Source organism: Salvelinus alpinus, chromosome 22, assembly GCF_045679555.1.
Source record: "Salvelinus alpinus chromosome 22, SLU_Salpinus.1, whole genome shotgun sequence".
Taxonomy (NCBI): domain Eukaryota; kingdom Metazoa; phylum Chordata; class Actinopteri; order Salmoniformes; family Salmonidae; genus Salvelinus; species Salvelinus alpinus.
In genome coordinates, this window is record NC_092107.1 from 34,718,929 (window position 1) to 34,736,428 (window position 17,500).

The following is a 17,500-nucleotide window of genomic DNA, read 5'->3' on the forward strand; positions in this document are numbered from 1 at the left end:
CCTGGGCCACGATCTGGTCCCGCGGCCTGATGATAAACTGGGGTGCAGCTGGGGTCAAAGGGCAGAAACACTTGGGTTAGAACTCAGAGTTACACAGAGGTAAAGCATTGAAGCAAAAGTACCGTCAGGCATAACAAGGACAAATCTAAATGGGCATGTCCTACAATCTTAGAAAAAAGGGTTCCAAAGGGGTTCTTCGGGAGGTCCCATAGGAGAACCCTTCCATGTAGAACGCTTTTTGGTTCCAGGTAGAAATAACTATTTTGGGTTCCCTGTAGAACCCTCCGTGGAAAGGGTTCTACATGGAACCCAAAAATATTGTACCTGGAACCGAAGGGGTTCTACCTGGAACCAAAAATGGTTCTTCAAAGGGTGGGTTCTCTATGGGGACAGCCCAAAAAAACTTTTAGGTTCTAGATAGCACCTTTTTTCTAAGAGTGTGTAGAGCTTCCATGCAGCGTGTTCCTTCCATTGATCGCCATGGTATTGAACGCCATGGTAACCACTCAAGGCCATTCATTGAGGCTGGAGCTGAATGAATGGCGGTCGTCAGTGTTCACAAACAGCAGCAGTGTCTCGGTGACAATGGCATCAGGAGAGTTAGTTAGACATAATGTAGCTAGGCTACACAGAGAAAGACACAGAGAAAACCTTGTGAGGATAGAATTAAATAAATGGACGGAACCCAGCTAACAGCTAACAGCTAAAGGCTAACAGCTAACTCTCTCATGGGTCCCTCGGGGGGAGGACACAGCCCTTACCCCCTCTCTCACCCAACACCCAACACTACAGTCCTCACTCCCTCTCCCTCACTCTATCCCACCACTCACCACCTTCATTACTCAACTGGACCCTCTAGAAGCCAATTAAACCACTAAGGACAGACTGAGGAGATTTACTCAAGGAGCTAGCAGGGAGATCTTACATGTGGGATGTCTCATTCCACTCTCTCAGTTTCCCGGACCATCTTAATGTGTTCTAATGCAACATAAACAAACGTGTCCTCGCCAAACTTTAGAACACTAATAAACAACTAGAGGAGTGATTGGTTGGGATACAGTGCATTGTGTTCCAAGATACAGCACAGGACGACTTTTCTCTCTGTCTTCTGGTAGTCATTAAAGGTTTATTAAGCCATTTAAATAACCGTGTGATTTCCCCAATTAGGCATTACTCCCTCATTATCAAAAACTCTTTTAATGTTGATCTTCCAATCAAGATAATTTTCACACTTCAAGACTCCTTCATATAAGACATTTGATTTCATGACAAAACATTCTCATCTAATGACCAAAGTGTAATGGCTGACCATAAGTCTTATCTAATGTGGGCTGTTGACCTCTCCTGGTTGGGTTTATCAGTGTTAACCGGGCTCTAGGCCCAACACTAGGTTGGCCTGTGATGGTAGTGAGATGTTAGATCGTACACTCCTAAAACGTTCCTCATAGTCAGAGAGGAGAGGACATTTAAATCAACCAATTATAGACACCAATCCCAAAACGTCAGTCCAGTATAACCCAGAGATGGCACCACAAATCAAAGCTAGATCTTTTTGTCAGTCAAATTTGTTCTCACTTTTCCAACACTGAGGAAAAAGTACTTCAGCACTTAGTTACCTTTGACAATGTTCAAATGAAATTAAAGAGAATAGAGGTACTAGCTAACTACCGAACACAGACTGCATCTCTGACAGACTAGACCAGACTGTTGTTACAGGTCACTTATAAATAGGTTTCCTACTGTTGTGTGACTGTTCTCAAAGCAGTAGTGACATATGTAACTTTGTTAATATTTGGTATGGCGAGCCAGCAGAGGGAATAGCCAGCAGAGGGAATAGCCAGCAGAGGGAATAGCCAGCAGAGGGAATAGCCAGCAGATGAAAGAGAGATTTGAAAAAACTGCATGATCACAATGCCTTCAACAAGATCACATGACACGGTTTCATAATACATCATTATATGAAAACACTGACAGGCTTTTATTCTGATTCCTGTGTAAGTCTTTCCAGTGACAACCCAGCTGATTCCAGTCAGGGTAAACCTCTTCCTGTTTGGCTCATTTCTCCATGTAATCCTTTTTTTGGGAGAGTGTATTTGTCAAAGATACACACAGCTAGGAATGGTAGAGACGGCTATAGATTTACAGCCTTCCTGTCTGGCTCTCCTCAACTTAGATAGCTTGCTGCATTTCATAACGTTGGGTCTGATACAGAGCACCTAAATCACAGTCTCTTGCTCCCTCTGTCTCCCTCCATCTCTCTCTCTCTCTGTGTCTTGCTGGACAATCCAATGAGCAGTGCATTAAAGAAGAGCAGCCACTCAGTGTTTGACGACTTACAGGCTGTTCTCTATTGCTGCCCTCACACCTTGTCTCTCCGCTCTATCTATTGCTTCCTTTATCACGCTCTCATTGTCTCCCTCGATCCCCCTCAATCCCTCACCTATGCAGCACCCACACAAACACAGAGCAATGTAGCCTTGTAAAGCAAGCTGTGATAGCAGGTCAGGTATGATGTGATGAGGTTGGGTTGGATTGGGGGCCAACAAGTGATGCATATTTAAAGTTTGTAGTCCCCTAGCCAGTGAGTGACAGACAGGACGTCCCGGTAGTGTGTGTGAGGATGTTTGACACAGAGGCTGTTTGATTCAGGGACCCTAAAGACTAGTGAGAGCCTCCTTCCTGTCCCCTCTAAGGGAGGCACAAGATCAAACCCCCATATTTAATTCATGACAAGACAGATCTGTCCTGGGTTAGAGGGGATTCATAGTAAAATGCAGCTCTGAGACAACCATCAACAAATGGACAGACACCCACACGCAAGCATTTTTTCCCCGAAATTTCTTTAAATCCCACATTCAATCATATTTTATTCAGAAGTCAAAATAAATTGGTGTCTCATTCCCACGGGCAGCCTGCATGTGTAATTTCCTAAATCTTCCTGCAGTTTGACAGTCCGTGACAATCTGGGGGTGGCCACTGCTGTTTTGGCAACGAAGGTCCTACCACTCCTCCAACGTCAGGGTTCCTTCTGCCAGTCAAGCTAGCTCTGACACGCACCCCTGCTCCCCTCTTCCTAACGTCTCCTCTCTCTGCCTGCCCTACCGCTACACAAATCTCTCTCCTTTCCCCCTACACACAACTGTCTCTCTCTCTCTCTCTCGCTCCCATATCTCTTCACAGATGTCAGAACCCAAACAGCTCAAACTGACACCAAAGCCATCTACTGTACTGGAAGCCATAACACTTTTAAGCGTTTCAAATTGCCCTGACTCCATGTCTCCTCCAGGTCCATGTTAAAAGGAAATAGAACTGCAACAATTACTGAGACTTTATTTCCCAGACCAGAGGAAGCAACTCAATACAAGACATACAGATCCCATTTCTGTCTGCCAGGGGGGACAACTAGGGGAGACTAGAGACAGCTATGGCTTAGACAGACACACTACAGTACAGATACATAACCTTGGTACTCTAGAAGGTTAATGATTAGTTCATTAAGAGGTTAGTAAGCAAGCAAGGCTGAAGCTGATGACTACTAAAAAGTCCCATCTGTAACCATTTGAGATAGACAAGCAGGGTTTTAGGGTAAAGGCGTGGTACGGAGTGATACAACATCTGTGTTAATACAGTAAGGTGAGGGTCGTTGCAATCTGCAAGGCAGCGAGGGTGTGTATGGAGAGAACATGCAGGATGGACTGGGATCATCAGGATGGTACTTACCGACAGGGCGAGCTGGACACACCACAATGAAGAGGTGGAAAAACAAATAGGGAAATTAAAGTCAAACAAATCATATGATATAAGGGGAATGAATGGCATGTCCTGTTGAGATACACAGTTCTAATACAGGGTACGCATGACAGATAAGATCCTATTGAAGGGAATTCACCTTTAACACAGCTTTAACAGTGTGCTGTGTAACAGAGCCTCTCCAGCGAACTGTCAGGGATGCCCAATCTGAATATAGCACCTCATTGTGGTGGAATGGATCAATGAATAGATCAATAGTATTTCTGGGAAGCCATGCTCTTGTACCATCAACATAGTCTTACTAAGAAGAGAGCAGGAAAACATTGGGGCTCTGAAGGGTTCTTGTTATTGGATCTTCTCTGTCTGCATTCATGAATTCTACAGCTCCTAGGATGGTGTGTGTTAGGAACAGCAAGGCAGTGTGTGTGTTCATCAGAGAGAGATAGAGAGAGAGAGGGAGAGAGAGAGAGAGAGAGAGAGAGAGAGAGAGAGAGAGAGAGAGAGAGAGAGAGAGAGAGAGAGAGAGAGAGAGAGAGAGAGAGAGAGAGAGAGAGAGAGAGAGAGGACAGAGAGAGAGAGAGGGACAGAGAGAGAGAGAGAGAGAGAGAGAGAGAGAGAGAGAGAGAGAGAGAGAGAGAGAGAGAGAGAGAGAGAGAGAGAGAGAGAGAGGGACAGAGAGAGAGAGAGAGAGAGAGAGAGAGAGAGAGAGAGAGAGAGAGAGAGAGAGAGAGAGAGAGAGAGAGAGAGAGAGAGAGATAGAGAGAGATAACTAGAGACTAGAAAGAGATAAATCAAGAGGCAGTCTTCATATTTAATACAGGGATACAGCTGTTGAGGCCCAGCACCACCATATTGACATTAAGGAAGGAAGAGTTAGTGGTCTGTGTGTCGGTCTGTGTGTCTGTGGAATACCTCTACCTGTGCACCATGTATTCTACACTCAGCTCACTGAGCAGGGCTCAGAGACCAGGGCTCATTTTATCCACTAGTCAAAAGGATGAACATTTAAGTCAACCGCCAGGTTATTCTTCCTCTGTCCCCCAGGTCCTGTGGACGTTAAAGCAATCCACAGAGACCTTGAACAGTGTGAGATTTAATGGGCAAAAAAAGGAGAGAGAGAGAGAGAGGGATAGAGATATTTTTTATTAACCTTCACCACCTACAGTGCAGTGGTGCAGTGTAGACCAGTTAACTGTGGGAGGGCTTCAGTGACTGAGGGGATAACATTGCTAACACACCACCATGGGGGAAGTGTGTGTGGGTGTGTGTGTTCTCCGTTTTGGAGTATTTGTGTGTGTGTGTGTGTGTGTGTGTGTGTGTGTGTGTGTGTGTGTGTGGGTGTGTGTGTGTGTGTGTGTGTGTGTGTGTGTGTGTGTGTGTGTGTGTGTGTGTGTGTGTGTGTGTGTGTGTGTGTGTAAATAATTAAATGGATTTATAGACAGAACATGTCTTTCTTGGCTGTGGCAGTCAGCACTATTTGAAGGAAATACTATTTGTGGAAACACTCCTGTCCCATAGTAGATAGTAGATAGTAGCCATACTACCAGTCACACTACTAGTCATACTACTAGTCACACTACTAGTCATACTACTAGTCACACTACCAGTCACACTACTAGTCACACTACTAGTCACACTACTAGTCATATTACTAGTCACAGCACTAGTCATACTACCAGTCACACTACTAGTCACACTACCAGTCACACTACTAGTCACACTACTAGTCATACTACCAGTCACACTACTAGTCATACTACTAGTCACAGCACTAGTCATACTACTAGTCACACTACTAGTCACACTACACTACCAGTCATACTACTAGTCACACTACTAGTCACACTACTAGTCACACTACCAGTCACACTACTAGTCATACTACTAGTCACACTACTAGTCACACTACTAGTCATATTACTAGTCACAGCACTAGTCATACTACCAGTCACACTACTAGTCACACTACCAGTCACACTACTAGTCACACTACTAGTCATACTACCAGTCACACTACTAGTCATACTACTAGTCACAGCACTAGTCATACTACTAGTCACACTACTAGTCACACTACACTACCAGTCATACTACTAGTCACACTACTAGTCACACTACTAGTCACACTACCAGTCACACTACTAGTCATACTACTAGTCACACTACCAGTCATATTACTAGTCACACTACCAGTCACACTACGAGTCACACTACTAGTCATACTACTAGTCATACTACTAGTCATACTACTAGTCACACTACCAGTCACACTACTAGTCATACTACTAGTCACACTACCAGTCATATTACTAGTCACACTACCAGTCACACTACGAGTCACACTACTAGTCATACTACTAGTCATACTACTAGTCATACTACTAGTCATACTACTAGTCACACTACCAGTCACACTACCAGTCACACTACTAGTCACACTACTAGTCATACTACTAGTCACACTACTAGTCATACTACTAGTCACACTACTAGTCACACTACTAGTCATACTACTAGTCACACTACCAGTCACACTACTAGTCACACTACTAGTCATACTACCAGTCATACTACTAGTCATATTACTAGTCATACTACCAGTCATACTACTAGTCATACTACCAGTCACACTACTAGTCACACTACTAGTCATACTACTAGTCATACTACTAGTCACACTACCAGTCACACTACTAGTCACACTACTAGTCATACTACTAGTCATACTACTAGTCATACTACTAGTCATACTACTAGTCACACTACCAGTCACACTACCAGTCACACTACTAGTCACACTACTAGTCATACTACTAGTCACACTACTAGTCACACTACTAGTCATACTACTAGTCATACTACTAGTCATATTACTAGTCATACTACTAGTCACACTACTAGTCACACTACTAGTCATACTACTAGTCATATTACTAGTCACACTACCAGTCATACTACTAGTCATACTACTAGTCACAGCACTAGTCATACTACTAGTCATACTACTAGTCACACTACTAGTCATACTACTAGTCATACTACTAGTCACACTACTAGTCATACTACTAGTCATAATACTAGTCACACTACTAGTCATACTACCAGTCATACTACTAGTCATACTACTAGTAATACTACTAGTCATACTACTAGTCATACTACCAGTCATACTACCAGTCATACTACTAGTCACACTACTAGTCATACTACTAGTCACACTACTAGTCATACTACTAGTCATACTACCAGTCACACTACTAGTCATAATACCAGTCACACTACTAGTCATACTACCAGTCATACTACTAGTCATATTACTAGTCATACTACTAGTCATACTACTAGTCACACTACTAGTCATATTACTAGTCATACTACCAGTCACACCACTAGTCATACTACCAGTCATACTACTAGTCACACTACTAGTCACACTACTAGTCATACTACTAGTCACACTACCAGTCATACTACTAGTCATACTACTAGTCATACTACTAGTCACACTACTAGTCACACTACCAGTCATACTACTAGTCATACTACCAGTCATATTACTAGTCACACTACTAGTCACACTACTAGTCATACTACTAGTCATACTACTAGTCATACTACTAGTCATACTAACAGTCATACTACCAGTCATACTACTAGTCATACTACCAGTCACACTACTAGTCACACTACTAGTCACACTACTAGTCACACTACTAGTCATACTACTAGTCATACTACTAGTCATACTACTAGTCATACTACTAGTCATACTACCAGTCATACTACCAGTCATACTACTAGTCATACTACCAGTCACACTACTACTCACACTACTAGTCACACTACTAGTCACACTACTAGTCATACTACCAGTCATACTACTAGTCATACTACCAGTCATACTACTAGTCATACTACTAGTCACACTACTAGTCACACTACTAGTCATACTACTAGTCATATTACTAGTCATACTACTAGTCACACTACTAGTCACAATACTAGTCATATTACTAGTCACACTACTAGTCAAACTACGAGTCACAATACTAGTCATACTACTAGTCACACTACTAGTCATATTACTAGTCATACTACCTGTCACACTACTAGTCACACTACTAGTCATACTACTAGTCATATTACTAGTCACAGCACTAGTCACACTACTAGTCACACTACTAGTCATACTACTAGTCACACTACCAGTCACACTACTAGTCACACTACTAGTCATACTACTAATCATATTACTAGTCACAGCACTAGTCACACTACTAGTCATACTACTAGTCACACTACCAGTCACACTACTAGTCACACTACTAGTCATACTACTAGTCATATTACTAGTCACACTACTAGTCACACTACTAGTCACAATACTAGTCATACTACTAGTCACACTACTAGTCACACTACTAGTCATACTACTAGTCACACTACTAGTCACACTACTAGTCACACTACTAGTCACACTACTAGTCATACTACTAGTCACACTACTAGTCATACTGCTAGTCATACTACTAGTCATACTACTAGTCATACTACCAGTCATACTACTAGTCATATTACTAGTCATACTACCAGTGATACTGCTAGTCATACTACTAGTCATACTACTAGTCACACTACTAGTCATACTACTAGTCACACTACTAGTCACACTACTAGTCACACTACTAGTCACACTACCAGTCATACTACTAGTCATATTACTAGTCACACTACTAGTCATACTGCTAGTCATACTACTAGTCACACTACTTGTCACACTACTAGTCATACTACTAGTCATACTACCAGTCATACTACCAGTCATACTACCAGTCACACTACTAGTCACACTACTAGTCATACTACTAGTCACACTACTAGTCATACTACTAGTCACACTACTAGTCACACTACTAGTCACACTACTAGTCATATTACTAGTCACACTACTAGTCACACTTCTAGTCATACTACTAGTCACACTGCTAGTTATATTACTAGTCATATTACTAGTCATACTACTAGTCACACTACTAGTCACAATACTAGTCATACTACTAGTCACACTACTAGTCACACTACTAGTCACACTACTAGTCATACTACTAGTCATATTACTAGTCATACTACCTGTCACACTACTAGTCACACTACTAGTCATACTACTAGTCATATTACTAGTCACAGCACTAGTCACACTACTAGTCACACTACTAGTCATACTACTAGTCAAACTACCAGTCACACTACTAGTCACACTACTAGTCATACTACTAATCATATTACTAGTCACAGCACTAGTCACACTACTAGTCACACTACTAGTCACACTACCAGTCACACTACTAGTCACACTACTAGTCACACTACTAGTCATACTACCAGTCATACTACTAGTCATACTACCAGTCACACTACCAGTCATACTACTAGTCATATTACTAGTCACACTACTAGTCACACTACTAGTCACAATACTAGTCATACTACTAGTCACACTACTAGTCATACTACTAGTCACACTACTAGTCACACTACTAGTCACACTACTAGTCACACTACTAGTCACACTACTAGTCATACTACTAGTCACACTACTAGTCATACTGCTAGTCATACTACTAGTCATACTACTAGTCACACTACTAGTCACACTACTAGTCACACTACTAGTCATACTACCAGTCACACTACTAGTCATACTACTAGTCACACTACTAGTCATACTGCTAGTCATACTACTAGTCATACTACTAGTCACACTACTAGTCACACTACCAGTCACACTACCAGTCACACTACTAGTCACACTACCAGTCACACTACTAGTCATACTACTAGTCATACTACTAGTCATACTACTAGTCATACTACTAGTCACACTACTAGTCACACTACTAGTCACACTACTAGTCACACTACTAGTCATACTACTAGTCACACTACTAGTCAAACTGCTAGTCATACTACTAGTCATACTACTAGTCACACTACCAGTCACACTACTAGTCACACTACTAGTCATACTACTAATCATATTACTAGTCACAGCACTAGTCACACTACTAGTCACACTACTAGTCACACTACCAGTCACACTACTAGTCACACTACTAGTCACACTACTAGTCATACTACCAGTCATACTACTAGTCATACTACCAGTCACACTACCAGTCATACTACTAGTCATATTACTAGTCACACTACTAGTCACACTACTAGTCACAATACTAGTCATACTACTAGTCACACTACTAGTCATACTACTAGTCACACTACTAGTCACACTACTAGTCACACTACTAGTCACACTACTAGTCATACTACTAGTCATACTACTAGTCATACTACTAGTCATACTACTAGTCACACTACTAGTCACACTACTAGTCACACTACTAGTCACACTACTAGTCATACTACTAGTCACACTACTAGTCACACTGCTAGTCATACTACTAGTCATACTACTAGTCACACTACCAGTCACACTACTAGTCACACTACTAGTCATACTACTAATCATATTACTAGTCACAGCACTAGTCACACTACTAGTCACACTACTAGTCACACTACCAGTCACACTACTAGTCACACTACTAGTCACACTACTAGTCATACTACCAGTCATACTACTAGTCATACTACCAGTCACACTACCAGTCATACTACTAGTCATATTACTAGTCACACTACTAGTCACACTACTAGTCACAATACTAGTCATACTACTAGTCACACTACTAGTCACACTACTAGTCACACTACTAGTCACACTACTAGTCATACTACTAGTCACACTACTAGTCATACTGCTAGTCATACTACTAGTCATACTACTAGTCACACTACTAGTCACACTACTAGTCACACTACTAGTCATACTACCAGTCACACTACTAGTCATACTACTAGTCACACTACTAGTCATACTGCTAGTCATACTACTAGTCATACTACTAGTCACACTACTAGTCACACTACCAGTCACACTACTAGTCACACTACCAGTCACACTACTAGTCATACTACTAGTCATACTACTAGTCATACTACTAGTCATACTACTAGTCACACTACTAGTCACACTACTAGTCATACTACTAGTCATACTACTAGTCATACTACTAGTCATACTACTAGTCACACTACTAGTCATACTACTAGTCATACTACTAGTCATACTACTAGTCATACTACCAGTCATACTACTAGTCACACTACTAGTCATATTACTAGTCATACTACTAGTCATACTACCAGTCATACTACTAGTCATACTACCAGTCAAACTACCAGTCATACTACTAGTCATACTACCAGTCACACTACTAGTCACACTACCAGTCATACTACTAGTCATACTACCAGTCACACTACTAGTCACACTACTAGTCACACTACTAGTCATACTACTAGTCATACTACTAGTCATATTACTAGTCATACTACTAGTCACACTACTAGTCACACTACTAGTCATACTACTAGTCATATTACTAGTCACACTACCAGTCATACTACTAGTCATACTACTAGTCATACTACCAGTCACACTACTAGTCATACTACCAGTCATACTACCAGTCACACTACTAGTCACACTACTAGTCATACTACTAGTCATACTACTAGTCATACTACTAGTCACAGCACTAGTCATACTACTAGTCACACTACTAGTCACACTACTAGTCATACTACTAGTCATACTACTAGTCACACTACTAGTCACACTACTAGTCATACTACTACTCATATTACTAGTCATACTACTAGTCATACTACTAGTCACACTACTAGTCATACTACTAGTCATACTACTAGTCACACTACTAGTCATACTACTAGTCATACTACTAGTCACACTACTAGTCATACTACCAGTCATACTACTAGTCATACTACTAGTCATACTACTAGTCATACTACTAATCATACTACTAGTCATACTACTAGTCATACTACCAGTCATACTACCAGTCACACTACTAGTCATATTACTAGTCATACTACCAGTCACACCACTAGTCATACTACCAGTCATACTACTAGTCACACTACTAGTCATACTACTAGTCATACTACCAGTCATACTACTAGTCATATTACTAGTCATACTACTAGTCATACTACTAGTCACACTACTAGTCATATTACTAGTCATACTACCAGTCACACTACTAGTCATACTACCAGTCACACTACTAGTCATACTACCAGTCATACTACCAGTCATACTACCAGTCACACTACTAGTCACACTACTAGTCATACTACTAGTCACACTACCAGTCATACTACTAGTCATACTACTAGTCATACTACTAGTCATACTAGTCATACTACTAGTCATACTACTAGTCATACTACTAGTCATACTACTAGTCATACTAACAGTCATACTACCAGTCATACTACTAGTCATACTACCAGTCACACTACTAGTCACACTACTAGTCACACTACTAGTCACACTACTAGTCATACTACTAGTCATACTACTAGTCATACTACTAGTCATACTACTAGTCATACTACCAGTCATACTACCAGTCATACTACTAGTCATACTACCAGTCACACTACTACTCACACTACTAGTCACACTACTAGTCACACTACTAGTCATACTACTAATCATATTACTAGTCATACTACCAGTCATACTACTAGTCATACTACTAGTCACACTACTAGTCACACTACTAGTCATACTACTAGTCATATTACTAGTCATACTACCAGTCATACTACTAATCATACTACTAGTCACACTACTAGTCACACTACTAGTCACACTACTAGTCACACTACTAGTCACACTACCAGTCATACTACTAGTCATACTACCAGTGACACTACTAGTCATACTACTAGTCATACTACTAGTCATAAAATCAAAAACAATGGTAAGATGCCAAGCTGTCCTGACTGGCATTCTGAGCTTCCTCAGGGTTATAGGATGAAAGAGGGATAGAGGTGAGAGCCAGTGGACAGCCCTCACTCACCTCTGACGGTGAGGCTGGCAGAGGCCTCCACCTTGCCCACCCGGTTCTCTGCCAGGCAGGTGAAGGTGCCCTCGTCACTGGCCGATGCCTTCTTCACCCTCAGTAGGTAGTCCTCCTTGTCATACTTGATCTCGTACCTGGAAAACACACACAACATTGTCAGATGAAATGTCTTCTGATGAGAATACCTGGAAAACACACACAACATTGTCAGATTAAATGTCTTCTGTTGACATTGCATTTTTTGAAATAATATAATACTAGTTTTGAGTCCAAAGCTAATACACAGTGTTGAGTGAACCCACCAGTGCAAGCCTTGTGGAGCTTATTATGATAAGCTGACTAAATGTGACGTTTTCCTTCCCAACCATCTCTAAGAGAACGTATATACAGCGTTCCACTCCTGAAGAGGGAACCGGATTTAGAAACAACACTGTTCATTGTGACCATAGAAGATATGGAAGGAAGGAGAATCAATTATTCAACAATGACACACAGTACAGAGAGCGGGCTGCTTTCAACTGGAAACCCCACACCACTTCAATATTTATGACGGGTGTGTGTGTGTGTGTGTGTGTGTGTGTGTGTGTGTGTGTGTGTGTGTGTGTGTGTGTGTGTGTGTGTGTGTGTGTGTGTGTGTGTGTGTGTGTGTGTGTGTGTGTGTGTGTTAGCACACATTCATATGTGGTACTACATTACATATAACCTTCAGTACAGTATAGCAGTTCCATTGTGTTGTAATAGTTAACTACAGAGAATAAAGAAAGGATTACATGATTTACACGACTAGAGCTGGGGTTGGGGGGATGGGGGATTTACAGGACTGGGGAGGGGAGATTTACCTGACTGGAGCTGGGGATGGGAGGGGTGGGGGATTTACAGGGGGGGGGGGGGGGATTTACATGACTGGAGAGGGGAGATTTACCTGACTGGAGCTGGGGATGGGAGGGGTGGGGGATTTACAGGGGTGGGGGGGGGGATTTACATGACTGGAGCTGGGGATGGGAGGGGTGGGGGATTTACAGGGGTGGGGGGGGGGATTTACATGACTGGAGCTGGGGATGGGAGGGGTGGGGGATTTACAGGGGTGGGGGGGGGGGGGGTTAACATGACTGGAGCTGGGGGAGGGAGGAGTGGGGGATTTACCTGACTGGAGCTGGGGAGGATTTACATGACTGGAGCTGGGGGTGGGGGGGATTTACATGACTGGAGCTGGGGGTGGGGGGGATTTACATGACTCTAGCTGGGGGAGGGAGGAGTGGGGGATTTACAGGGGTGGGGAGGGGTGATTTACATGACTGGAGCTGGGGATGGGAGGGGTGGGGGGGATTTACATGACTGGAGCTGGGGGGGATTTACATGACTGGAGCTGAGGGTGGGGGGGATGTACATGACTGTAGCTGGGGTTTGGGGGGGGGGGATTTACATGACTGTAGCTGGGGGTGGGGGGGATTTACATGACTGGAGCTAGGGGTGGGGGGGATTTACATGACTGGAGCTGGGGTGGGGGGGATGTACTTGACTGTAGCTGGGGGTGGGGGGGATTTACATGACTGGAGATGGGTGGGATTGACATGACTGTAGCTGGGGGTGGGGGGGATTTACATGACTGGAGATGGGGGTGTCAACACATTTTTTTTTTTTAACACTGTCTACATGTATTTATGTAGGCTGTCCTCTGATCCCAAACCTGTGGTTTGAGATATCTGACAGGCTGAACTGAGAGGTGGTGCGTGTTTGAGAAAGTGAGACAAAGAGAGAGAGATACAGAGAGAGAGATACAGAGAGAGAGAGAGATATACAGAGAGAGAGCTACAGAGAGAGAGAGAGAGAGAGAGAGAGAGAGAAAGAGAGGTACAGAGAGAGAGACAAAGAGAGAGAGATACAGAGAGAGAGATACACAGAGAGAGATACATAGAGAGAGAGATACAGAGAGAGAGATACATAGAGAGAGATACAGAGATAGAGATAGAGAGAGAGATACAGAGAGCGATATACAGAGAGAGAGAGAGAGAGAGGGGTTGGGAGTTGTGGGGGTTGTATGGCAGTTGACAAGAGAAGGATGCTGGTTTGATTAGTTGCCCTGGCTTCTGGAAGTGCGGTTAGCATGGCAATGTGAGTGTTGTGTTGAGTTGGCGGGATGGTGTGGTGAGGGGTTTGGGGATGTGTGCAGGCTGTGTGACAGCCAGACAACAGTCTGTACCCAGTTTGTCACTCAGACACTCTGAAATACTGAGGGGGGAGAGAGAGAGAGAGAGAGAGAGAGAGAGAGAGAGAGAGAGAGAGAGAGAGAGAGAGAGAGAGAGAGAGAGAGAGAGATGAAGAAACAAAATGCCAAGCCATACTAGCTTCCTACCAACATTTTCACACCAAAATCTGAATCCTGGTCTAGTTTTAAGCTCAAGATCTCCATACTGTATCTACCTGAGAACAGTGATGTGGTGTGTAGAGAGAGACCACAGCCCCACAGCTCAGGTCTAAGGTGAACTGATGGCCTCGTGCCACCAGCAGCTGCTGAACTAATCTGTTCTCTCTCTCTCTCTCTCTCTCGCTCTCTCTCTCGACATTTCCTGAGCAAATGTTTCAAAGGCAGCTTTATTGAAGTGCATTCCTTTGCCCTGACTGCCAGCTCTATCTATCACATTGGCCCTTAACAAAAGTACAATTATTTGACTGAGTCATGACTAAATGCTTTGTTTTGGGGAGAGACAGGGGAGTCAGGGCAGAGCAGGTTGTGTGGAGGTGGGGAGGTGAATAGAGCTGTTATTGTTTGAATTGTGAGAGAGGCCTCCAAAGGAATGACACAGCGCCATTTGAGACGAGCCTGTCTGATGGAAAACAAACAAGCTAATGGAGACTAGAGACAGTCCTTCTCTGACTCTGCCTCAGGCTGAGACGGAAGAACAAGACTGCGAAGAGAACATTATATCTTGACTGAGGAGTGGGGGGCGGGTGGAGGAGAGGGGGTTTGGGGAGGATGCAGGAACGGCACAGATGCCCATTGTGATCATTGATATGAATGAAAACTGCCATGTTGTTTTGACAGGTTCCCACACATGGCCATCGATGCATGGACTCACTCAGCAAGCAGGGAACATTTTGACCACACTGAATAACATTATACAACATGTGCTTGTTTCGGTTCTTTCAAACTATCAATCTATCAAAATGAATGTATTTAGAGGGAAACATGACACAATCAATCTGTAATCAACATTCTAGAACAAATCAGCTAAGATTACAAAAACACTGGTGAATAAAACACACACACACACACACACACACACACACACACACACACACACACACACACACACACACACACACACACACACACACACACACACACACACACACACACACACACACACACACACACACACACACACACACACACACACACACACTGAGGGAGAGGGAGAAACAGTAGCTCTTTCCTGTAGCTGGCTCGGTTCAGAGCTCTGGTCTGTATAAGAGGAGGTATGTAATTACACATGGAATATGGAAAGGCTGTGGAGAGGAGAGTCAAGTTCACCTTGCTGCCTGGCCTCTCCCTCGCTCTGAACTACAGAACATACACACAAATAAACAAAACACAGGGAAATACACACTGTACAGTACACAAAACACAGGAGGCTGGTGGCTCCTTAATCGGGGAGGCCGGTCTCGTGGTAATGACTGGAGCGTTATTGGTGGAGTGGTGTCAAGTACATCAAACACATGGTTTCCATGGTTTCCAGGTGTTTGATGCCATTCCATTTGTTCCGTTCCAGCCATTATTATGAGCCGTCCTCCCCTCAGTAGCCTCCACTGATACAAAATCATACAGTACCATGCACACCCATACACAAAGTTACTAGCTTTCATATGCAGAGAGATGTCGAGTTACGGGAATGTAAACACATGCTAAGACATGGCAGCATTTTTCTGGTTCGTTAACTGCATACCCAGGGCAGGGCCCACAGAGTTGAGGTGTTTGATACACAGAGCAGGGCTCACAGAGTTGAGGTGTTTGATACACAGAGCAGGGCCCACAGAGTTGAGGTGTTTGATACACAGAGCAGGGCTCACAGAGTTGAGGTGTTTGATACACAGAGCAGGGCCCACAGAGTTGAGGTGTTTGATACACAGAGCAGGGCTCACAGAGTTGAGGTGTTTGATACACAGAGCAGGGCCCACAGAGTTGAGGTGTTTGATACACAGGGCACAGCCCACAGAGTTGAGGTGTTTGATACACAGAGCAGGGCCCACAGAGTTGAGGTGTTTGATACACAGAGCAGGGCCCACAGAGTTGAGGTGTTTGATACACAGAGCAGGGCTCACAGAGTTGAGGTGTTTGATACACAGAGCAGGGCCCACAGAGTTGAGGTGTTTGATACCCAGGGCAGGGCCCACAGAGTTGAGGTGTTTGATACCCAGGGCAGGGCCCACAGAGTTGAGGTGTTTGATACCCAGGGCAGCGCCCACAGAGTTGAGGTGTTTGATACCCAGGGCAGGGCCCACAGAGTTGAGGTGTTTGATACCCAGGGCAGGGCCCACAGAGTTGAGGTGTTTGATACCCCAGGCAGGGCCCACAGAGTTGAGGTGTTTGATACACAGGGCAGGGCCCACAGAGTTGAGGTGTTTGATACCCAGGGCACAGCCCACAGAGTTGAGGTGTTTGATACCCAGGGCAGGGCCCACATAGTTGAGGTGTTTGATACCCAGGGCAGGGCTCACAGAGTTGAGGTGTT

General features: G+C 43.5%; 1 protein-coding gene across 16 annotated transcripts in view; it reads right to left on the bottom strand.

The window, feature by feature from the left end:
* The window catches only part of LOC139549459 (roundabout homolog 2-like), a 648,939-nt gene that overhangs the window by 102,333 nt on the left and 529,106 nt on the right, over positions 1–17,500 (bottom strand). For all 16 annotated transcript variants that reach the window (XM_071359993.1, XM_071359991.1, XM_071359998.1 and 13 more), the window contains exons 6-7: positions 12,768–12,904; positions 1–48 (exon numbers count right to left, since the gene is read on the bottom strand). The exon at positions 1–48 is cut by the window's left edge and continues 77 nt beyond it. In XM_071359993.1, the coding sequence (XP_071216094.1) occupies positions 1–48; positions 12,768–12,904 (185 nt within the window). The remainder of the gene's footprint in view (positions 49–12,767; positions 12,905–17,500) is intronic.